The 23,416-nt window shown below is 38.8% G+C and overlaps 1 protein-coding gene across 3 annotated transcripts in view; it reads left to right on the plus strand.

The window, feature by feature from the left end:
- MORF4L1 (mortality factor 4 like 1) overlaps positions 1–23,416 on the plus strand; it is a 35,080-nt gene that overhangs the window by 10,386 nt on the left and 1,278 nt on the right. For 2 of the 3 annotated variants that reach the window (XM_027089257.1, XM_027089260.1), the window contains 9 exons: positions 1,038–1,124; positions 1,929–2,009; positions 4,967–4,992; positions 5,479–5,567; positions 6,582–6,683; positions 7,862–7,950; positions 9,440–9,612; positions 9,895–9,979; positions 11,390–12,136. In XM_027089257.1, coding sequence (XP_026945058.1) covers positions 1,038–1,124; positions 1,929–2,009; positions 4,967–4,992; positions 5,479–5,567; positions 6,582–6,683; positions 7,862–7,950; positions 9,440–9,612; positions 9,895–9,979; positions 11,390–11,474 — 817 coding nt within the window. In that variant the 3' untranslated portion in view covers positions 11,475–12,136. Of the gene's footprint in view, positions 1–1,037; positions 1,125–1,928; positions 2,010–4,966; positions 4,993–5,478; positions 5,568–6,581; positions 6,684–7,861; positions 7,951–9,439; positions 9,613–9,894; positions 9,980–11,389; positions 12,137–23,416 lie in introns of those variants that run through there. The other variant, XM_027089258.1, reaches the window with a different exon arrangement.

Raw genomic sequence — 23,416 nt, forward strand, 5'->3', positions numbered from 1 at the left:
CTTAGCAACTAGATATTTTAAGAGAGTGGTTGGTTCTATCTTTTGATGTTTAGAACACCAAGAATGGTTTTGCCTCGTAAGTTGGTGTATTCGTTTGTGAGTGAGTGATAACCATTGTAACACTTCAATTTACAGTCTTAGCTGAGCTGATCTAGATGGTATTCCGTATTGTAGACCTCCTAATATGTTTCTGACAGACCTTGAGTGTTTATTTTTTATGTCCAACTCTCAAGTGTTTTATATGTATTATTTAAATCTTGTAACAATCCTACGAGATAGGTACTATTATCCTCATTTTACGGGTGAAACTAAGGCACAGAGAGTTCTGTAGTTCTGTATCACAGGCAACCAGCCAGTTAGTTTTAGTTCTTTAAGAAGTCAGCTTATTATGGATTCCTGTGCCTCATGGTTTTTTTGGAATTAAAGTTCTTTTAGGTACCTTTATTCTGTAAGGATAGTTGCTTAGGGGCTCTTATGTTAAATGCCATGCTTTTATGCCATTTAAAAAAACAATTTGAATAATCTCTTTTTGGACTCGCAGTTTAGATTTGGAATGTTGCTTCTGAGAATATGTTTATTGCCTTTAAAAAACTTCTATTCTTTGGCTGCACTGGGTCTTAGTTGTGGCACATGGGATCTTTCATTGTGGCATGTGGGCTTCTCTAGTTGTGGTGCGTGGGCTCTGTAGTTGCAGCATGCGGGCTCTCTCGTTGTGGCGCATGTCTCAGTGGTTCTGGTGTGCAGACTTAGTTGCCGCGTGGCATGTGGGATCTTAGTTCCCTGACCAGGGATAGAACCTGCATCCCCTCCATTGGAAGGTGGTTTCTTAACTACTGGACCACGAGGGAAGTCCCTTTACTGCCTTTTTACAGAACAGATTTTCACTTTAGTTGAGAATGAACTTGTAATGCCAGTTCGTCAAATTAGTTCAGAGAAGTCTAAAGTCTTGCCTCTTGTATTTCTAAAAAAACATAGTGGGAGGACAGTCTGAGTAATGAAATAGCTTTGAATGATATTTTAACTTTTCTCTTTTTCAGTTGGGATGAATGGGTTCCAGAAAGCAGAGTACTCAAATACGTGGACACCAATTTGCAGAAACAACGAGAACTTCAAAAAGCCAATCAGTAAGTTTGTTTTGCAACATGAATATGAGGAGAAATGCCTGTAAGTTAATTTTTGGAAATGAAATCCACAATGGAAGTCATGTTGGCTGCCTGCCTTTAAAATGATCCTTGGGACCTGTCAGCTGCTGTGTTATGACTTTGACTTCAAGTGATCAGAAAAGCTTCTCCTGGGGAAAGGAAGTAGCATACATATCATTTCTGGAGTCTGTCCTTAGAGGTAGGTAGAAAACAGAGCAGGATGTTGTTGGAAATTTCTGAAGTTGCATACTCATTGTTACGATCTTATCTCCTGGGCTGTTTGGAAGGTACACTTGGTGGGGGAGGAATAAGAAAGGAAGTGGGGGTTCCCCATTGTTATTCACCTCTGAAAGCACATGGAGAAAAGGAACCCTGAAAGACTGTGTGGTCTATAGAGTAATTGTTTTAATTTCAAAACGGAAATATTAAGAAAATGGAAATGATAAAATGGGATCAGATTAAAAAAAACATTGGGATTGGTGAATTTTAAAACAAATGGAATTTTCAGTTATATGAGAATCTATTGTCACTTTTTACATTTATTTTAATTTTCGAAGTATAGAAGAGCCGAATCTTAGGCCTTTTTACTGTTCTTCCTTTCTTGAATTGATTTTTGTAAATACATTATCTCTCTGTTGAACTCGTTAAATAAAAACTTTGTACCACAATATGTATAGGCTCGGGACTTCAATTTGAATATAAATTTCAGAATGGAATCAAGTGATCAATTTATTTTTCCACATAAATATTCATTTTAAGATGATTTTATTGAAATTATTTTTGAAGGGAGCAGTATGCAGAGGGGAAGATGAGAGGGGCTGCCCCTGGAAAGAAGACTTCTGGTCTGCAACAGAAAAATGTTGAAGTGTAAGAAGCTCTATCTTTGTTTTAATTTTACATACTGTTTGTGAAACTCAAACTTGACACACATTGTCTTCTGTTAGGATTTATTGAAAATGAAAACTGGAACATTGTTGTGATTGGAAAAATGCCAATGAGAACCCCCTTGGTGTTGGGTTGCTGAATATACCTGTTAATTACATACTGATTCCTTAATTACATACTGAGTCCTTAGCAGTTTTTCTCCCCCCACCTTTCCTTTATTTAGTAAAGGAATATTTCCTTTATGTAGTAAAATATACATAACGTGAAAATTTACCACTTAACTCTTTTAAGTGTACAATTGGGTGGCATTAAGTACATTCACAACCCTCCTTCTTTTAAAATTTATTTATTTATTTAGTTAGTTACGTATTTACTTACTGCACCAGGCGGCATGTAGGATCTTAGTACCCTAACCAGGGATGAAACCCGCGCCCCCTGCAGTGGAAGTGTGAAGTTTTAACAGCTGGACCACCAGGGAAGTCCCTTACAATGCTTCTTTTAAGTTATATTAAATATGTATATATATAATGTGTTTTCTTTTACAAGTATAGTGTTGAATTATCAGGACACAAATTTTGAGATTGGAGGATAGATTGGCTTTTTCAGTAGTGCTAAATATGTGTATTAGTTTTAATTCCCCTTTTGAAACCCATGGTAACTGTGTGAGATGCTAAGGTTTCAAATCATCCCCCCTCCTCTCAACCCCCAAGAAAAAGAAAACCATTCCTTGTTAACGCTTAAGATTTAGAACATCTTGGTAATAAGCCTATGTGTGCAAGTCATATGCATACACACATTGGTGTGATAAGTTTATGTACCTGAAAGCCAGTGTGGGAATGGTAGCTTAATAAAAGAAAATAAAGAATCATAACTTTTATTAAAAGATCATTTTTTCTTGCCACTTGAATATTTTAAGAACAGATAGGTTTAATGAGTGGTCCGTCATGTGCTTCTTTTCAAAGGATCAAAAGTAACGTGCTTTAAAATATGATTTAAGAGAAGTATGTTTTCCTTGAGATTATATTCTGTTGCTTTTAGACCTAACTAGTCTGACTTTACTACCTAAAAATTAGGTGATAGTAATGAAGGTAATGATGCATTTTGAAATATTTGGGGTTTTAACCTTTTTGGGTGAGTTTTTCTCAAGGAGTCTTCCTTTTAATGGGAACGTTGACACTTTGATAAGATTGTAATCTGAGTACTTAGGAAGGCATCATGTAATTTTAAGTATTGCTTTGCCCTGGTAGAATAGAAGATCTATTTTAAAATAAAAATACTGAGTAATTAAACCTGGAGATTTATTTTTTTTTAATTCTTTCATTTTGATTTGAGATTTTGATACAATTTTTAATATTTAATGTTTAGTTTTATACCTTACACCATCTTTAGTGTTTGGTAATTGTTCTGTAGCTTTCTCTGAATATACATAAACATGTATGCATCTGGTTGGAAAATATGAGAACCAGATTTACCTTTACTTTGTTGACATCTAGGTCCTTAAGGTTGGGCGCTTATTCTTTATAAACTAATAGTGAATATACGTGAATTTTGTTAGTGCTTTGGCTTCCAAGCATACTTTGGTTGTTCATTATTTAGTGGAATGACTTTTCTCAAGAATGACTTTGGGCTTGTTATTCTTTCAGGTACATTGAGTCTAACAGTTCATAATTTGATTATAACATTTAGCCCTGAGGCTTAGAAATAGGAAGTCAGACAACACCAGCAGTTTATTTATTGTATGAAATCCGTTGGCGTACTTTGAGAAAGTAGCTTGCACGTTTAATTAATACAAGCAAGAAGGTTGAAGCAAGAGTTTTTACACCACTGGTATTCATTGAAGTATAGTTTATAGGTCTTTAGAGTTGAGCTCAGTTGTCAGTATTTTTTCTTTAATTCTTTGGTATAGACTGGGTAAGAAAGGAGTGTAAGGGCTCTTGGCTTCTCTTGGTCCGCACATGTTCTTGACATGTAAAAGTTCATGGTTTAATCTGACTCAGAAATACTGTCCAACAAATATTAGTGTTACAGAAGTTAACCTTAGAGAAGGAGGGAAAAACCTGTAATATCAGATGGCCAGATTTTTGTGTTTATAACCAAGATAAGTTAATTTTGAGTCATCAAATGAACCCCAAGCTCTAAATTAAATAACATTAATTAACATTCGTAAGTATTAAAGCTGTAGGTCGTTAACATTCGTAAGTATTAAAGCTGTAGAAAAGTAAAAATATTCAGGTGTTCTTTTATGGTCCCTCCAGGCAGAATCTATAATCGTGGGTTTGTAAACTGTTTTCCTTGTATTACAGAAATAATTATATATAAAATCAAAGTTAGTAATTTACTCTTTGTTAGTGTGTATATAAATAAACATGAGTTAAGTTGCTGTTAGAGATGATAACCAAGACATTAGCTTTGTTCTACGAATGGGAGAACAGAGTGTTTGGTGTGGTAGTGGAAGGAATATAGTTGAGACGAAATAAAGTGAAAGAATTTGGACCAGTGAGGGCGGAGTAATGGATTGGTCTGAAACATACAAATCTAAAATCAAATTATGCTGTACTAAAGTAATTGGGAGAAAATATTTTAACCTTTGGAGCTTTTTTTTGTTTGTGGAACTAATAATAATATCACGAAGTATATTTTTATCACTTAACATGCTATAAACTTACAAATGAATAACATAACCCTGGAAGGAAGTTTCCTGATGGGGTTTTGGTTTGGTTTTCTAGTATGTGGAGGGAGATATAGATTTAGCCAACTATCAGTAAAAGTCCTTGTGTCTGAGTAGTGAATGAGAATATGCAGAAAATAAGATCGCTGCCTGATCTTAGCAAACAAGGCAGTATTTCTCTATGAACTTAACCTGGTAAAAGGAATTTAAACAGAGGCAATTTTACTAGCAATAATTATTTATCTTTCCTCTTTTTCTTCCCTCCTTTCAGGAAAACAAAAAAGAACAAACAGAAAAGTAAGAATATTAACTTTGTTTAAATTATTTTGCCTTTTATAACATTTGCATTTTGAATTCACTGTTAAATTTTTAAAGTTATGAAGTTTTAGAGTAAGCTTATGTTGATGGTCTCAAATATGAGTTACAGCAATGTTACAGAGTTAGGTACATAGTAGTAGAGAACTCACACTCTTTCTACCATGGAGAAGCCTGTAAGCGTTTATTATTTTCATGTTACTTTTAATGACTGATCCTGAGACAATAACATTTTAAAAATAAATGTAAGATGGTAATATTATTAAATGTCGCTTTGTACTAGATGTTTGGTAGAGCTGTTTATAAAAGTTATATTTTTGGTAGGAATATGATTCTTTAATGTAGATTTAAGTAAAATCAATGTAATGGAAAAGTCAAAAGAGGGTATGTCATGAAACTAGTTTCCTTAACAGAGTTTCTCATTTATTAAGCTAAAAATACCCCTTCCTGACCCCCAAATTTTTACAGCACCTGGAAATGGAGATGGTGGCAGTACCAGTGAGACACCTCAGCCTCCTCGCAAGAAAAGGGCCCGCGTAGATCCTACTGTTGAAAATGTGAGTTTTTCCTTAAGTTTATGAATATATAGCATGTTAGAATTTTTAATCTTGTCATTTTACAACACAGTAAAAGTCATAGAACTTTGAGTGTCTCAGAAGCATTGCTAACGTGGTTAACTACTGAAGTGAAAATACTTCCCTTTTTTGGATGAAGGATATATTTGTATACATCTTTATTTCACTTGTAGCACTAGATATGTTCCTGCTAGATTTTACCCCCAATTCATCATCAGGTGTTCATTGTGAAGCTCTGTGTTCATGTACACCACTAAATATTTCTTTGGTATTAGACTGAATAGACTTAGCTAGGTCACATTAAATGGTTTAGTGTGTCCCAAGATGATTTAGTAAAGCCACAAAAAGTGCCAGGAAAGCCTGTCAGTTCTGCATGTGTGTGTGGGTACAATAGTGTAGGATTCTTACATAAGTGAATACAGTGTCTCGTTTCTAATTTAGTATGTTTATAATTTCCAAAGTTATGATTTTGAAAATAGGGGTTTTAAAACTTTAACCAATGTTGTTTACATTTCTGAAGCTGAGGTTAAAACAGTGGTATGTTCTAAAAATTAGGTATTTTTAGGCAGTTATTGAAGACAGATTAGAAGACAGTACATTTAATATTCTGTATTAAAGATGTAACTTGAAGATAGTCATGTTTGGGCTAGTCTTTGGAGGTATGACTATTCAAAATCAGTACATTTGAAAATACTAAGTTAAAATGCATCAAGTTGGAGTGGTCATTTATAGAGGAAAAGGAAATTTGCTAAAGAATATTTGCTTTCACATGAAAAGACATTGAATGGACTATCAAGATAAGATTCTTTCCTCCCAGGAGTTAGCTATATGATCTTTCCACTTATCAGTTTTGAAATGACAATTCCAGCAGTCCATTTGAGTAAATGATTATACCCAGAGGCTCTAAAGGTTCAGAAAAGCCTTTAGAAAACACTTGGAGCTGTTACACAGCAAGAAAGGACGGATGTTTAATACTCTTCCTTTTTTTCTGTTTAGGAGGAAACATTCATGAACAGAGTTGAAGTTAAAGTAAAGATTCCTGAAGAACTAAAACCATGGCTTGTTGATGACTGGGACTTAATTACCCGGCAAAAACAGGTAACTTGAAAGCTACACAGATTGTAATCTATGTGATATGTTCTTGCTAGTGTAAAAAATTTTTTTCTAAAGGAAAAGCTTATAGACTTGAATATTGAAAGTATGATGAGTATTTTTTAATTCAGGGACTGAATAATTTGATCATCAGAAAGGACTTGGGCGTAAAACGAAGTACATATATCAAAGTCCATGAGTTTATAATGATTTTTTTTTTAAAGGTCAAGATAACTCATTTGGCAGTTGCTAGGGCAGGAACACATTATTTTGAAGATCCATAAAAGCAAGCATGTTATTTCCTGTCTTAACTATCATTGAAAATGGGATATTGTCTCTTATGTTGCTGCTAATGGAATGTAATAGGAAGCACACAATACTGGCTGCATGGTATTTGTGACCTCTAAAAAGAACCTGAATCTGACAAGATCCTAGGTCTAATTACTTGTGTACAGGAGATAGGGACATTATGAGGTATGTACGTAACATCACAAGGGTAGTCATCAAAGTCCAGAATGAGGCACTCTACAGGACAAAAGAACCAATTTCTAAAATAGCACAAGCAGGGGTAGGGGAGAAATAGGGACTGTGTGAGGATTACGAAACTTCATAGACATCAGTCATATACTGTACAGTAATGTGGACTTCGTTTGATTCTTGATTTGCTTCTGGAGCTAAAAGCAGCTGCTAAGTTTAGCTGAGTTCTACCACTTACTGAGTTGGGGCAAGTTACCCGGCCTTTTTGTGTTTTAGTGTTTACATTTAGTGGAATAATGGGTCTCAACCTCATAGTATTGATGTGAGGATGAAGAGAATATTCAGGTAAGTGCTTCAGACAGGGTCTGGCACATAATACTATATAATACATGATGACTTGATAATATCACAGAGGTAAATTTATGTGCAAGTGTATTCCACATATAGTAATAGTGTAATGTGTCCAACAGATTGAGTCTTCAGAGCTGTGCTGTCCAGTATGGGAACCACTAGCCACTTTTGGCTATTGAAGTTAAATAAAACTAAATTTTTAGTCAGTCACATGAGCCGTGCTTTAAGTGCTGAACAGTGCCCTTTTCTATTTTGTAATACTATTAGGCCATCTCTTATTGCGTTAAAGCTTCTCCAGTATACTTTTCCTTTGAAAAAGAAGATATTAGTATTCAAGTGTATTTTTGTTTTCATAGCTCTTTTATCTTCCTGCCAAGAAGAATGTGGATTCCATTCTAGAGGATTATGCAAATTACAAGAAATCTCGAGGAAACACAGATAATAAGTAAGAATATACATATCTTTGAAGTATACCCAAAGACATTTCAAACATTATTTCTAAATAAATTATCTGAAACGTGTACTTTAAAACAATACCATCAGGGGCTTCCCTGGTGGCGCAGTGGTTAAGAATACGCCTGCCAATGCAGGGGACACGGGTTTGATCCCTGGTCTGCGAAGATCCCACGTGCCACGGAGCAACTAGGCCCGTGCACCACAACTACTGAAGCCTGCGTGCCTAGAGCCCTGTGCTCCGCAACGAGAAGCCACAGCAATGAGAAGCCCGCGCACCACAACGGAGGGTAGGCCTCGCTCGCCTCAACTAGAGAAAGCCCGCGCGCAGCAACGAAGACACGACGCAGCCAAGAATAAAAAATAGAATAAATAAATTAAAAAACATCAGAAACTAGTAAAATAGAATTTCATTGCTTTAGGGAGTTTGGCTGGCAGATGTTTTCTTTTTTTGTTTTCGTTTTTTGAATCTTATTTTTTATACAGCAGGTTCTTATTAGTTATCTATTTTATACATAGTGGTGTATATATGTCAGTTCCAATCTCCCAATTCATCCCACCCCAGCCACTTCCCCCGCCTTGGTATCTATAGGTTTGTTCTCTACATCTGTGTCTCTGTTTCTGCCCTGCAAACCGGTTCATCTGTACCATTTTTCTAGGTTCCACATATATGTGTTAATATATTTGTATTTGACTTAACTTCACTCTGTATGACAGTCTCTAGATCCATCCACGTCTCTACAAGTGACCCAATTTCGTTCCTTTTTATGGCCGAGTAATATTCCATTGTATATATGTACCACGTCCTCTTTATCCATTCGTCTGTTGATGGGCATTTAGGTTGCTTCCATGACTTGACTATTGTAAATAGTGCTGCAATGAACATTAGGGTGCATGTGTCTTTTTGAATTATGGTTTTCTCAGGGTATATGCCCAGTAGTGGGATTGCTGGATCATATGGTAGTTCTATTTTTAGTTTTTTAAGGAACCTCCATGCTGTTCTCCATAGTGGCTCTATCAATTTACATTCCCACCAATAGTGAAGAGGGTTCCCTTTTCTCCACACCCTCTCCAGCATTTGTTGTTTGTAGATTTTCTGATGATGCCCATTCTAACTGGTGTGAGGTGATAACCTTACTGTAGTTTGGTAAATGTTTTCTTAAAGGGCCAGATAAGTAAATGTTGCAGGTAAAATCGAAGCTATATCTAAGTACCTATATAACCATTTAAAATACAACTATTTGAAGATGTGAAAACCATCCCTAGCCTGAGGGCTATAGTTTGCTCACCACTGGTCTATTTTTGGAATTGATTTCTTGCCTTCTTATTAAATCTCTGTTTTAAAAATCTGTTCAGTAGAGGCTCAGGGTCATTAGTTTAACCTTTTAATTCGTTACCCTTAAGTTGGTTGACTTAATCTTCATCTCTCAATTCCTTTCAGTGACCTGCTTTGAAGGTAAATATTTTTATTCATTTATCAGGGAGTATGCTGTTAATGAAGTTGTGGCAGGGATCAAGGAATACTTCAATGTAATGTTGGGCACTCAGCTGCTCTACAAATTTGAGAGACCACAGTATGCTGAGATCCTCGCAGATCACCCTGATGCGCCCATGTCCCAGGTGTATGGAGCGCCACATCTACTGAGATTATTTGGTAATACTGCCATTTAGAAAACAATTTTACTTTTTTTCCTTTGAGCCTTTAATATTTTTGTCTTTCCTAATTTATATCAAGTGGTAACATAAAATAACATTTCAAAAATAATGATGTAATTCCAATTTGAACTTTTATTTAATACAGTAAAATCCAAAGTCGGTTTCTAAAATCATATACTTTAAAGGAATCAGTGATTGTTGCGTTTGCTCATGTAATTAAAATACATGCTTATAGTGCTACCTTGGATATAACTTTGACTAAATTCTTTTGTTTAAATAGTACGTATTGGAGCAATGTTGGCCTATACACCTCTGGATGAGAAGAGCCTTGCTTTATTACTGAATTATCTTCATGATTTTCTAAAGTAAGTCTAAAAATCAATGCTTGAAATAAAAACGTGAATTAGTCTACTGTACTGAAAATTACTCTGTGATAGATTGACATTATATAGATACTATTATAAAACTAAACAACAATGTGTGGTATTGGTACAAGAGTAGATACATTGTTAATGGAACAATGTAAGTGCAAATGTAAGCTCTTAAAGATGAAGGGAATGTATGTTACACATACATGTTAAAGGGCTGGTATCTTTAACACAAAGAAGAGTTCTTAATATGAAAAAGATGACCAAACCAGTGAAAAATAGACATTGGAAATTCACAGAAGTCTCAGTAAAAAGGCCATTAAAATGTGTTTAACATAATTAAAATATCTCTTGTCGATTGGCTTATAATTTTGGAGAAATGGAGGAAAGGGCAATCCTGCTTTTTACAGCTTTTTGGAGGGCATTTTGGCAATGCATATAAAAATTTCAAATGTGCTTTTTACCCTTTGACCAGACAGTTAGGCTTCTGGGAACTTATCCTGTAGAAATACTTGAATGCACAAAGATTTCCAAGCATGTTTATTGCATTTGAAAAAGAAAATGGTGAAGAATTTTAAACCGTTATTAATAGATGAGGTAGGTCTAAATATATGAATCAAGAAAGATGTCCATGTTGTGTCAGTTTAAAAAAAATAAATTGCAGTAGAGTATGGTATGATTCCTCTGATTTGTAGAGAAACACTTTCAATCTTTGGAATAGATTTGGAAAAATAAGGATCATACTTAACAGTGAGTTGTTTCTTGGGTATAGTTTTGGGCGAGAAGGAGTTTTCCGTTGCTACTTTATATAGTTCTGTGTTTGAATTTTCTTAAAATGGCACCGTGTATTTTATAATAATTTTAAAACCAACGTGAACCTGGGAATCTAAACAGCTTTATAGTCTTTGCTTTACCAATGATGAATTAATATCCTTTCTCTACCCCCACTTCTTTATGAAATGAAAGTGCTCTACTACTGGACATTTCAGGTCCCTTTGATTTTTATGGTGTTAATTCCAAGTTTAAACTTGAGAAATACTGGTCAATTTCTGAATTTATATTTAATATGATTTCAGAGAGCTAAAGAAAACACCTAGATGTTATTCTTTTAGACTAACGACACCTGTTTCTTAAAGGTAGTCCAGGTGCTCAGGTTGGTATTCTGGTGACTCCTGTTCTTTGCTTATTTGAAATAAGGGGAGTAACTCTGGACTTCCATCCTTATTTGTGTTGTTGTCTGGTACATAACCCTATTTACCTGAGTTATAATTACATAGTTTTACTGTGAGGTTGTGATTATTTTAGTATATTTTAAAGTGCTTTGTGTGGCTTCTGTATATAATTAAGAAGAGATTAGTATCAAAATATGATTCTTTTTCATGCTTGTAGTGAATATTTCATTTTTAGATACCTGGCAAAGAACTCTGCAACTTTGTTTAGTGCCAGCGATTATGAAGTGGCTCCTCCTGAGTACCATCGGAAAGCTGTGTGAGGCGCTTATACTCACTCTTGTTTGGATCTCTGTAAACACATTTTTGTTTCTTAGTCCTTCTCTTGTACAAATGATGTACTTTGGAAATGTTAGTGTATAACAGAAGTGATGTTTGTTTTCTGTTTGATTTTAAACAGAAAATAAAAGGGGTTACAGCTCCTTTATTCTTTTCTTTTTTTTTTTTTCATTTCAAAGTTGCTACCAGTGTATTCAATGATGGACAAAAGAGACGTACTGTAGAGTGTTTTATTGCTTAGTTGACAAAGCTGCTTTTGAATGCTGGTGGTTCTATTCCTTTGACACTACGCACTTTTATAATATGTGTTAATGCTATATGACAAAATGCTCTGATTCCTAGTGCCAAAGGTTCAATTCAGTGTGTATAACTGAACACACTCATCCATTTGTGCTCCCCCCTTTTTTTTATGGTGCTTACAGTAAAGAGCCCATCCTTTGCAAGTCATCCATGTTGTTCCTTAGGCATTTTATCTTTGCTCAGATTGTCAAAGAATGGTGGCTTGTTTCATGGTTTTTGTATTTGTGTCTAATGCACGTTTTAACATGATAGACGCAATGCATTGTGTAGCTACAGTTTTCTGGAAAAGTCAATCTTTTAGAAATTGTTTTTCAGATCTTCAATAAATTTTTTCTTTAAATTTCAAGGAGCAGTGTGCTTGTGTGGATGCATCACAAAACATTTGTATGTTGTGTATTCCTTCTTGTATTTAGACAGTGATTTTTCAGGTGAGTGATTTTCTTGTTTGGCCTTTTATGGAATGAGAAGCTTGGCTTCATTATCTATCTTTAATCCACAGCAGCTTTGGTAGTTTGCCCTCTTGAGTTCTGGCTAAAAAGTTAGAGGTTCACGTGACTATTTCTCTGCTTTTCATAGACTATTATTATTAATTTTGAGCATTGAGGGAGTTTTTTACCTGTGTGACAGCTAGCTTTCTGCTAATTGTTTACTTTGAGGTGTTTACCAACATTATTCACAATGCCTATAATTTGAGCTCCTTCCCCCAGTTTAAATGTAGGCCTCCTTGAGAGGTTTTGACCTGTGTTATCCCTCACCTTTGTACTGTGGAAGTTCTTGAAGTTAAAAGGCATCTCATCTCTGCTTCTAGGAGTACCCCCTGTGATTTCTTCTTTGTTCTCCCATACAGTCCATATATTCTTGTGAATGGTTATAAACATGAAATCGACTGGCCCAAAGCTGGGCTCAGATTTGGCTCTGTCCTCCCCTGGCCGTGACTGTCACTTCACTGTCTGAGCCTCGGTCTCTTCATCTGAGATAGGAAGGTTTGGTGATAGGTTGACACGTCTCAGACAATTGTTATGTGCTTTTTTTTTACAGATGAGTTGACATTGTGATCAGACAGAATAGCTCTCTGTTTACACTAGTTGTCGAGAGGAGAGACAGAAATCAGTCAGCTCTGGAATCTTCTTTCCTCCCCTTTTGTGGTTTGGCAAGAAGCTGGCTCAGCAGGTGTGACTTAGCTCAAAGAAAGAATAGGCTGAGACCAGAGGTTGAATTCCAGAGGTTCCCCCACTTGCTAACAAGGCCACCTTGTTGACCTGGAAGCACTGCTGTCACACAGATGTCTCGAGGTTCCTAGCCCCACCCCAAATACGTAGAGCATTATGGGGGCAGGTCCTGTGTCTGGCCCCGATGTGGCCACCCTCAGTGCCATTCCTGGTGGGTCAGGACAGCTTACAGGGTTGGCACCTCTGCTAGTTCTAGGTTTTCTCCCAGTAACTCGAGTGGGTTAGTGATGTGTGTGGGAGTCCAGAACCCATCTGTATGATGTGAGCTTTCTAACTGTTGCTTGCTCTCTCACCTCATATTTTCTATTAGCCATTTGAGACTGCATTGTCCAGGGCAATGGTGAGATTCTCGGCCCTGCCCCCCAGAGATGTGGGTCAGCAGGCTCAACATGGGGTTCATAACTGCTGATTTTATTTATTTTAAAATTTTCTCAACTTTTTATTTCAAATTCAATCCCACAGAAAAGTTGCAAGAATAGTAGGATGAATACTTAGTTGTATACTCTTCACCTATAAGATTTACCTTTTGGGGCTTCTCTGGTGGTGCAGTGGTTGAGAGTCCGCCTGCTGATGCAGGGGACATGGGTTCATACCCTGGTCCGGGAGGATCCCACATGCCACGGAGCGGCTGGGCCCGTGAGCCATGGCCGCTGGGCCTGCGCGTCCGGAGCCTGTGCTCCGCAATGGGAAAGGCCACAACAGTGAGAGGCCTGCGTACCGCAAAAAAAAAAAAAAAGATTTACCTTTTGTTAATATTTTTGCCATATTTGTGTACACATGTTCTCTCTCTCTCCACACACTTTCATTTCTCTGAATCATTTGAAAGTAAGAATGTAATTGCATTTTTAACAATCTCAGTGCAAGATCCTATTTGAGAAAAACTAGACTAGAGATTCACTGTATAGTAATTTATTGGGGGCAGTGGAAGAGAAGGAGAGGGGTTAACAATATTTTCTGTCTGGAAATTAGGGCACTGTCACCTTTGAGAAAGATAAACCAGGTCAGGATCAAACTGATTTAGGAGTCAAATATTAAGCTAACTGATTGAACTCAAGAAAGGGTTTTCAATGGCTTGTTTGCAGTTAAGAATATTGAGAGCTTCCCTCCCTCTGTGGCAAACCCTAAGAATAAGTGAGAGGGGACAGATATATACACAGATAATTATGTAGATTTCTTAAACAGAGCTTTAAAAAAAAAAACAAAACTCCTTGAATATGACTTTAAGGAGAAGCTTCCTTCTCCGGTTTGCTGTCTTTATCCATAGGATAGTAATAGGTGTTGCCAACCGGTTGACCCTCTTAAGGAGTTTGGGGAAGGAAAGTTGTTCCTCCCTCACCCCTCACTCACTTCCACATGACACAAGGTAGCTTCTTTCACATTTATCTTGATTTGCTTAAAATGGCAAGAAGGTCGTTATTCCAGCTGGCTTTGGCCCTCTCTCAGACCCACCTGTAGAGTTCAGGTGGGTCTGAAGTTCACCATGTTCCCTGCTCCTGACCCCTGCTCCTCTGCATTTGTAGTGCAGGCTGGAATGTCCAGACTAGGGGTGCGGTGGGGCAGGCCAGTGGAGGTGGGGTGGCAAGAAGCACCCTCCCTTGGCTGTGAGATCCAGCAATAAAGCAGAGGGATGTGATTAACAGCCCCAGATTAACAGCCCCAGAACTCTCATTACAAAAGATGTATGTGCTTTGTTGAAAGAAAGTCAAATAACCCAGAAGGCTGTTGGTTGTTCTTCCTCACATACATTCCAAGTTAAGTACTGTTAGCCTTGTGGTGCAGGTCCTTCCACACCTTTGCCTATGGACAGATGGACACGTCTGAGTTCCACTGGGGCCAGGACAGAGGAAACAGAAACTCAGCCCCGTGGGGACCCAGAGGAAGGAGGACAGCACCTTCAACCGTCCTGCTGTCTTGATAAGCCAATTGTCAGATTGCCGTGCAGTGGGGTAGCCAGGCTGGGCTGGTCCCAGCAGCCTTTGGGGAGAATCAGATTGGGGAAAGCTGCAAAAACGAAACCGAAGTAAAATAGTCTCTATAAGTATTGCTTCTTTATATTGGGACATTTAGATACTGAGAATAATTAGAAAAGCAGGAATTGAAAATGAGGAAGAAATAAGAGATGAAGTGGGTGGTTTCAGAAGAACAGATGGATGTGTTTTGTGATGCAGCCTTGGGAGAGACTGGAGGGCAGCTGAGCCTGCGAGGATGTCTCCTGCCCTTGGGAGGGACTGGGGGGTGGTGCTCCTTTATCTGATGTTCTCTGGCATGAAGTTATCCATGGGCAGAGCTGTGGCTCTGATCTGAGTTCATCATCCTGTGAGTCTAGCAGTGGTACCAGCATTGACGCCCTTACCCCACCCTACCCGCCTTGGTGAGCATGCACAGGAAAGGCAACATGCTCTCCACGATGTTCATGGCATAGGTGATAGCTCTGTGTTTTTATTCAAGGATGACATCATCCTACCTTTCCTGGTCCCAGAGCTGGAGACACAAAGATTGCCCCCATGGGCGGGTTGGTCTGGGACCCTGTGTCACCAACTTGGGGCACACTCCTTCACTTTACTTTTCCAGGTGATGCTCAAGCCTTTATGTCCATAAGCAACAATTCTTATACCTCCCTCTAGATCACCCTTCCCCTGGATGTCAAAGAATTCCAGGGGTCAGTCCTTCCCAAGCTGGACTGGGACACCAGAAAATTAGATGTGCACACTGATTGACCGTGGTGACCACAGGTGTCGCTGGTGTAAGTGAAGGTTTCCCCATGGTCCATGGGCCTGCCCACTCTCTGGGGACACATGCACAGGGTTGTGACAGCCCACTCTGGTGCCCTAGAACAACTTCTCTTGGCTGTCACATGTTCAGCCTGCCTTCCTCAGAGCAGGACATCTGCTAGGGTCCCTAAGTCCTCAGTGGCTTCCCTCAGCTGTTGCATGAACCTGTTGATTCTGAATTTGGGTCAGCCTCCAGGGCATCTGCCCTTCTCCAGGGGGAGTCACCTTAAGGGCCTTTCCTGCCAGGTGCCTGCTTCAGGGCCACCCCAGACTACCCCGATGGCTGCCCCAACTTCATCCTCTGGGTTCCTGTGCAAACGTCCGCCCTGAACTGTGGAATCCAGGGAGAGGCAATCTGCTGAACCACACACAGCAAACCAGGCGGCTTATTTATGTTTATCATCTTTCCCCAGAACAACTTGCTGCTTCTAGAGTCACATAACCATGGAAGCCTAGTCAAAGGATTTTTCCCATAATAAACATCCATTCTCTGTTTCTAGCTTAAGACTCAAATTCTCTATCACTCTGCATTAGAATACTTAGTTTAAAATGTTTAAAAATATATATACCAAGAACTATAAAAAGAAAGTAAATATTACCCTTCAGATACCCCCTTGTATCAGCCAGGGTGCAAGAGAAAGGACACCTCAGTGGGGTAGTTTGAGGAGAGTTTAAGAAAGGGCTTGTCTGCCAAGGAGGAGGGAAACCCCAGGCAGACATGGATAGTGCCCAGCTACCACCCATGGGCCTGCAGGGGCAAGGCCAGGTCTCCTAAGCGCATATTCAAATTACTTTCAAAGGTTTTAAGAATCCCAAGAATTCTAAATCCTCTTTGAAGAGGCGGCAGAGTGGAGGGGCTGAGAGCACAGACTTGTGTGCGAATGCTGACCCGGCCACTTACTGATTTTGTGATGTGCGGCACGTTGCTTAACCCGTCTTGTGCCTCAGTGTCCTCACCTGCATGTGGGGGTTATAGTAGTGTCTACTTCATAGGGGTGCTGTGAGGAGTGAATGCTGTACATGACCCAGGTGCATTGCCTGGCAAATGGAGCTTGTGAAATAAAACCAATAAAAAAATGTCACTGTATATGCAACAAGCTGATGTAACCTGCTGACTCCCAAGACGGGTGGGCCTTTTACCTTGCCCTTTGTTGCAGGCAGCAGACCAGCATTGTCCTTGGACTCTCAAGCCCCACAGGACTGTAGGGAAAGAATTCCTTTCTTACCACCTCTGCTCCCTTGGTGCCAGGCGCAGGTGCCTTGGACTTGGCAGGCCGGGGCGCCCTTGCTGGGCATCCCCTTAGGGGACTTGGCCTGCAGCCCTGACTCATTGGTAACGAGCCAGCAGAATCCCTCCCTCTCTGCCCTCCAGGGTGGCTGTTTCCTAGTCAGTCCCTGCAGACACAGCCTTCAGCTAAACTCATGTGTTTACTTGTTCTGTTGCCAGTTCATTTGCCTTTCTGAATGCTGTTTGAATGCTAAAAACAATTATTAAAAGTTTAAACTTCATTCTGAGTCAGAAAACTTCACTGAAGTAACTGCTGGTGGGAATCAGGTATACTTTCCATTCTGCTTAATTTTTAATACCAGCTTGGCATTTTTTTTTAATTTTTAGATTAAAAAATTAATTGAAGTATAGTTGATTTACAACATTTTGTTAGTTTCAGGTGTATAGCAAAGTGATTTGGCTATGCATATATATATACATATATGTCTTTATTCTTTTTTTCTGATTCTTTTCCATTATAGTTTATTACAAGCTATTGAATATAGTTCCCTGTGCTGTCTTCAGAGAAGGCAGAAAGAAAACTCAGTTGGAAGCCTGTGAGTTTGTGAATGCAGCTCCTAGACCTGACTTGCCCCCCTGCCATGTGCCTTCCCTGCCTCCTGGGGCAGGACGGGGCAGATGTTGGGGGCTTTTTTTTTTTTTTTAAGGCGTGCTGAGCAGCATGCGGGAACTTCCCTGATCAGGGATCAAACCTGTGCCACCTGCATTGGGAGTGCGTAGTCTTAACCACTGGACCGCCGGGGAAGTCCCACATGTTGTGGGCTTAATACACAATTGGTTCTTGGACAAATGAGTAGAAGATAACCCTCTTTTCCTGAGCACTTCCTAAAGGCCAGATGTGGCACTGGCTCATACAAATGCCATGTAAGTTATGTCACTGTCACGAGCAGACACGTTCTTGGGAGGAGATGCCTAGTTCACCTACAGTAATATTGATGGTGGCAAGGATAGGCCCTGATCCTCCACAATTAATGTGCCTTGATATTTTTAGGTCTTGAGTACAGACTTGTTTGTCTAAACATAGCCTACTGCGTTCATCAGGATTGTTTTAGTTGCAACTCAAACTGGCTCAAATTAAAAAGGGAATTCATTGGCTCATGTAACTAAAAACTTTGTGGAAAAGCTTCAGACATTAAGGTGCTTTGTGGTGCTTCAAAGCTTTAGGCATTGGTCCAGATGCTCAAGCAGTGTTCTCTGGAATATCTGCTTTCCTCCATTTTAGCTTCATTTCATTCTTGGCATTTCCACATTTCAGCAGAGTGGCCAAACAGAAGGCTACTGGTTATGTCTTACTAACTTAGCCACCCAGGGAAAGAGAGTCCCTTTATTTTTCTTTTTTCTTTTTTTTTTTAGCTTAAAACACCATACATTTATTATTGACAGTTTTGGAGGTCAGAAGTCACTCTCACTGAAACTATTGATAAAATCACTTGTCAGCAGGCTGCATTCATTCTGGAGCCCCAGGGGAGAATCTATGTCCACACCCTTTTTTAAAAAAATTGAAGTATAATTGACCTATGGTCTAACACCATGTTCCCAGTGTACAACATATTGATTCGATATTTCTATACATTACAAAATGATCACCAGAAGAGTCTTTTGATGCTTTCCACAAAATCCCTTGTTCATTGCCTCTGAGTGGCCCATCTTGAGCTATGTGCTGTTCCCTGGACCAATCACTGTGGCTGGGAGGATGAGGTGGTGTCACTGACAAGGCCTAGGTCACATGGTCCTGGGGGTGGGGGTGAGGGTACAGAGTCCCTCTAGTAAAACCTTAGGGATTAACGGGGGCAAGGCATGGCTTCCCAAAGAAAAACCCAATGCTTTACCCAAATAAAACATGATGGAGAGTTAGAGCTTACTAAACTGAAATTTTCTCTTTGGAATTTCTACAAATGTTTCTGTTTGATTTAAGCAAAACACACAGGAGCCTGTCACTCTCTGGGTTTCCCAGACTCACTGGTGTGGCATGTGCCTCCTCTTACCTCCCAGCCCCAACTTCCTGTCATACAGAGGCCCCTATACAGAGCTGTCCTGCAGTGCTCTTTGCCATTCCTGAGCTTTTGAACATGCTTTTGCCCTACGTGGAATGCCTTCCTTGTTCCTCATTAAGCCCATTCATCCCGTGAAACTCGGCTCAAAAGTCTCATCTGTGAAGCCCCTGGTTTCCTGGGGGCAGAGCCAGTGCCTAACTGTATGGGTAGCATCCCATACCAGTCCCTCACAACACACACACTCCTAGACTTTTTAAAAAGGATATAATTTACATACCATAAAACTTACCCTTTAAAAGTATACAACTGAATGAATTTCAGTATATTCACCAGGTTATGCAAGTATTACCACAGTCTAATTCCAGAACATTTTTAAGACCCCCCAAAAGAAAGCCGAGACCCAGAAGCAGTCACTCTCCATCCTCCCCTTCCTCAGCCAGTGGCAGTCACCAATCTACCTTCTGTTTCTGTTGATTTACCAGTTTTGGACGTTTTGTGTAGATGGAATTACACAATACGTGATCTTTCATGTCCAGCTTCTTTCACTTGCACAATGTAATAGTGTTTCCGAAGTTTATACACGTGGTATCACCTTTTTATTGATATGTCTGAACAATATTCCACTGTATGAGTATACCACATTATCTTTTTGTCAGATGATGAACATGTGGTTATTTCCACACTTGGGTAATTATGAATAATGCTGCCATAAACATTCATGTACACGTTTCTGTGTGGACATATATTTTCAATTCTCTTGGGAGTGGAATTGCTGGGACATGATGGTAATACTGTCTTTAACTTTTGAGGAACCGCCAAACTATTCCAAAGTGACTGCAACATTTTACATTCTCATCACTAGTGTATGAGGGCTCCAGTTTCTCCACATCCTCCAACACTTAATATTGTCCATCTTTTTGATTAGTGGCTGTGAAGTGGTATCTCAGTGTGGTTTTGATTTGCATTTCCCTATTGAGTAATGACGTTGAATGTCTTTTCATGTACTTACTGCTGATTTTTACATCTTCTTTGGAGAAATGTCTATTCAAATCTTTTAACCATTTTAAAAATGGGTTATTTGTGTTCTTATTGTTGAGACGTAGTTTTTTAGTCTTAATACTCAATCCCTACCAGATACTTGATTTGCAAATATTCTCTCCTATTCCGTGGGCTGTCTTTTCATTTTCTTCATGGTGTCCTTTGAAGCACAAAAGTCTTTAATAAAGTCCAATTTATCTGTTTTTCCTTCTGTTGCCTGTGCTTTTAGTATCATATTTAAGAAACAATGCCAAATCCAAGATCATGGAGATTTGCCCCTTGTAAGAGTTTTATAGTTTAGCTCCTACATTTAGGTCTATGAACCATTTTCAGTTCATGTTTATATGTGGTGTTAGGTAAGGGTCCGGCTTCATTCTTTTGCCTGAGGATATCCAGTTGTCCCAGCACCATTTGTTAAAAAGATTATTTTTTTCCCATTGAATTGTCTTGGCACCCTTGTTGAAAATTAACCACAAATGTATAGGTCTCTTTCTGGACTCTCAATTCTGTCCCATTGATCTGTGCCTATCCTTATGTCAGTACAACAATGTCTTTATTTTATTGTAGCTTTGTAGTAAGTTTCAAAATTGGGATAAGTGAGTCCTCCAAATTTGCTTCTCCTTTTTAAGATTGTTTTGGCTATTCTGGGTCTCTAGCATTTCCATGGGAATTTTAGCTTGTCAATTTCTGCAAAGAAGCCAGGTGGGATTTTAATAGGGATTGTGTTGAATCTGTAGATCAGTTTTGGGAGTATTGCCATCTGAACAATATTAAGTCTTTAAATCCACGAACGTAGGATGTTTTTCAATTTATTTAGATCATTTTTAATTTCTTTCAATAATGTTTTATAGTTTTCATTGTACAAATCTTACACATCTTTTGTTAAACTCTTTCCTAAGTTTTTTATTCTTGTTGATTCTGTTGTAAATTGGATTGTTCATTGCTAGTGTATAGAAATGCAGTTGGCTTTGTGTGTTCATCTTATATCCTTCAACATTGCTGAAGTTGTTTATTAACTTCAGTAGTTTCTGTGTTGTGTATGTGAATTCCATAGGATGTTTTTTTCTTCTTTTTTTAAACAACATAATTTCTCAAAATAATTGATTTAAGCATATGCAGTGGTGAGTTCAACCCTTGACTCCTGGCTCAGTACTGGTGAAAGTAATCAGCTTAACCATCTCAGAAGGACTGTGCCAAGTCAGTGAGCTGCTTGTGGATCCTCATCTGAAAACAGTCCCATATCTTAGAAACTTCACCACAAGGAGTTTTTCTTGTAGTGATGCTTAGAGTCTTGGTAGGCATCTGAACTGGTCCTTTCACTTTGAGATTCTTTGCCTTTGCACCACTGATCAAGACAGCACACACCTTCTCCAAAGATTTTACACTGTGGCTGGTCAGGGTAATTCTAATTCGGTGAATTGCCACCTCTGGTTCCGTGGGTGTCTTTCTGGTATCTTTAAAAGCCGTGGCTGCATCACGGCTTCCTGAAAGACTGTTCCTCAGGGAGATGGAACAGTACAGCTGTGAATCAGGAGCAGAAGTGGGCAGTCCAGGGCTCCACTGGGGCTGCGGCTGTGTCTGCATCTTCCTCCAAGAGCAGGATTTTCTAGATACAAGATCATGTCATCTGCAAACAGAGATGGTTTTACTTCTTCCTTTCCATTCTGGATGCTTTGATTTCTTTTTTTGCCTAAATGCCCCAGGTAGGACTTCTGATACAGCCGTGCATAGGAGTGATGCTGTGGGTTTTTCATAGCTGCCCTTTATCAGGTTGAAGTTGTTCCCTTCTATTCCTAGTTTGTTGACTATTTTGTCATGAAGGGGTGGTGGTGTTTTTTTTTCCAAATGCTTTTTCTGTGTCTATTGAGATACAGTTTTTGTTCTTTATTAATATACCCTATTCTATTAATATGGTATATTACATTGATTTTCTTATGTGGAACCAAATTTTTATTCCTGGGATAAACCCACGGTGTGTAGTCTTCGTTCTGTGTTGCTGGATTTGGTTTGCCTGCTGCATTGTATTGAGGATTTCTGCATCTATATTGATAAGGAACATTGATCTGTGGTTTTCCTGTGATACATTTCTTTTTCATCTTTGGACCTTATATTTTGTTGTTGTTGTTTTATTTCTTACTCTGTTGTTTTTTCCCCCAGCATGGGAGCTCCTTAGGGCCAAAGATGAGTACCGTAAACCTCAGATCTCTAGACCTCAGCACAGGGCCTATGTGGAGGGGTCAAGAGATGGTGACTGAGACAAATGAGGCAGCTTCTGCCCTGTACCAGACTGTCTTCTGGATCCTTGGAGTTCAAGTGCATTTGGAATGTTTTCATCCCAGTTGGATAGAACCTTGCCTGGATAGAACCTTAAATCCAAACAGCACCAAGGCATGGGTCATTTTTCCTGTTTCACAACAGTCATGCCCACGGGGATGCCGGGAGCATCTTTGTATTCTCCCAGGAGCCTGGTGTGAGAGGGGAGTTGCAAACAGCTGACACTCAGTAGTTGTTTGGTAACTGAAGGAGAGGGTGGGAATTGGCCTTTGCAAGCCCCCTTTATAGGAGATCTATGATCACCTTGTGGGTTTGAGGGCTGCAGACATCCTGGGAGCTTGTGGAGAGAAAGCCTGCATCCAGGTCCAAGCCCATAATCTGTAATGAGCTAGGAAACCCCCCAGATGAGGTTAATTTTGAAAATGGTTATTTGCTTCTCTGTGGTAATTTGAATTTCTCTGAAACCTCATCCAGAATCTTTCTCTAAAATGAATGACTTAATAAAAATATGATTATTAATAACACGGTTATATTGGTTCATTAATTTCAACAAATATTACATACTATTGCAAGATAGTAATAATAGAGAAAACTGGGTGTGGGATATATGGAAACTCTTTGTATTATCTTCACAGTAATTCTGTAAATCTAAAACTTAAAAAATTTTTAAACTACTTAAATGATATAATGCTGAGTGAAGATTCAGGTTAAGCTGTTTTTCCAAATACTGTCCAATTTCCTAGCTCCTTTTATTGAATAGTAGAAATTGATTTGTGTCTGCTACTTATGTATAGAATTCTCATAATCTGGGTGTTAGTCTACTCTTAACTGATACACTCTTTTAAGTGTTGACATTTTATACATTTTGATATGTGAAAAAATCCATTTTCATTACTCAGTTATAAAATCCATCTTGGGCTTTTTCTCCCCCAGGTAAATAGATAGTATCAAAAAATTATATTGGGATTTTAGATGGAAATGTACCAAACCTGTATTTTTATTTGGGGCTAGAATCAATTTATTTATGTTAAT

Source organism: Aethalodelphis obliquidens, unplaced genomic scaffold (assembly GCF_003676395.1).
Source record: "Aethalodelphis obliquidens isolate GAN/ISIS:26980383/991018 unplaced genomic scaffold, ASM367639v1 scaffold65, whole genome shotgun sequence".
In the NCBI taxonomy this organism is placed as follows: domain Eukaryota; kingdom Metazoa; phylum Chordata; class Mammalia; order Artiodactyla; family Delphinidae; genus Aethalodelphis; species Aethalodelphis obliquidens.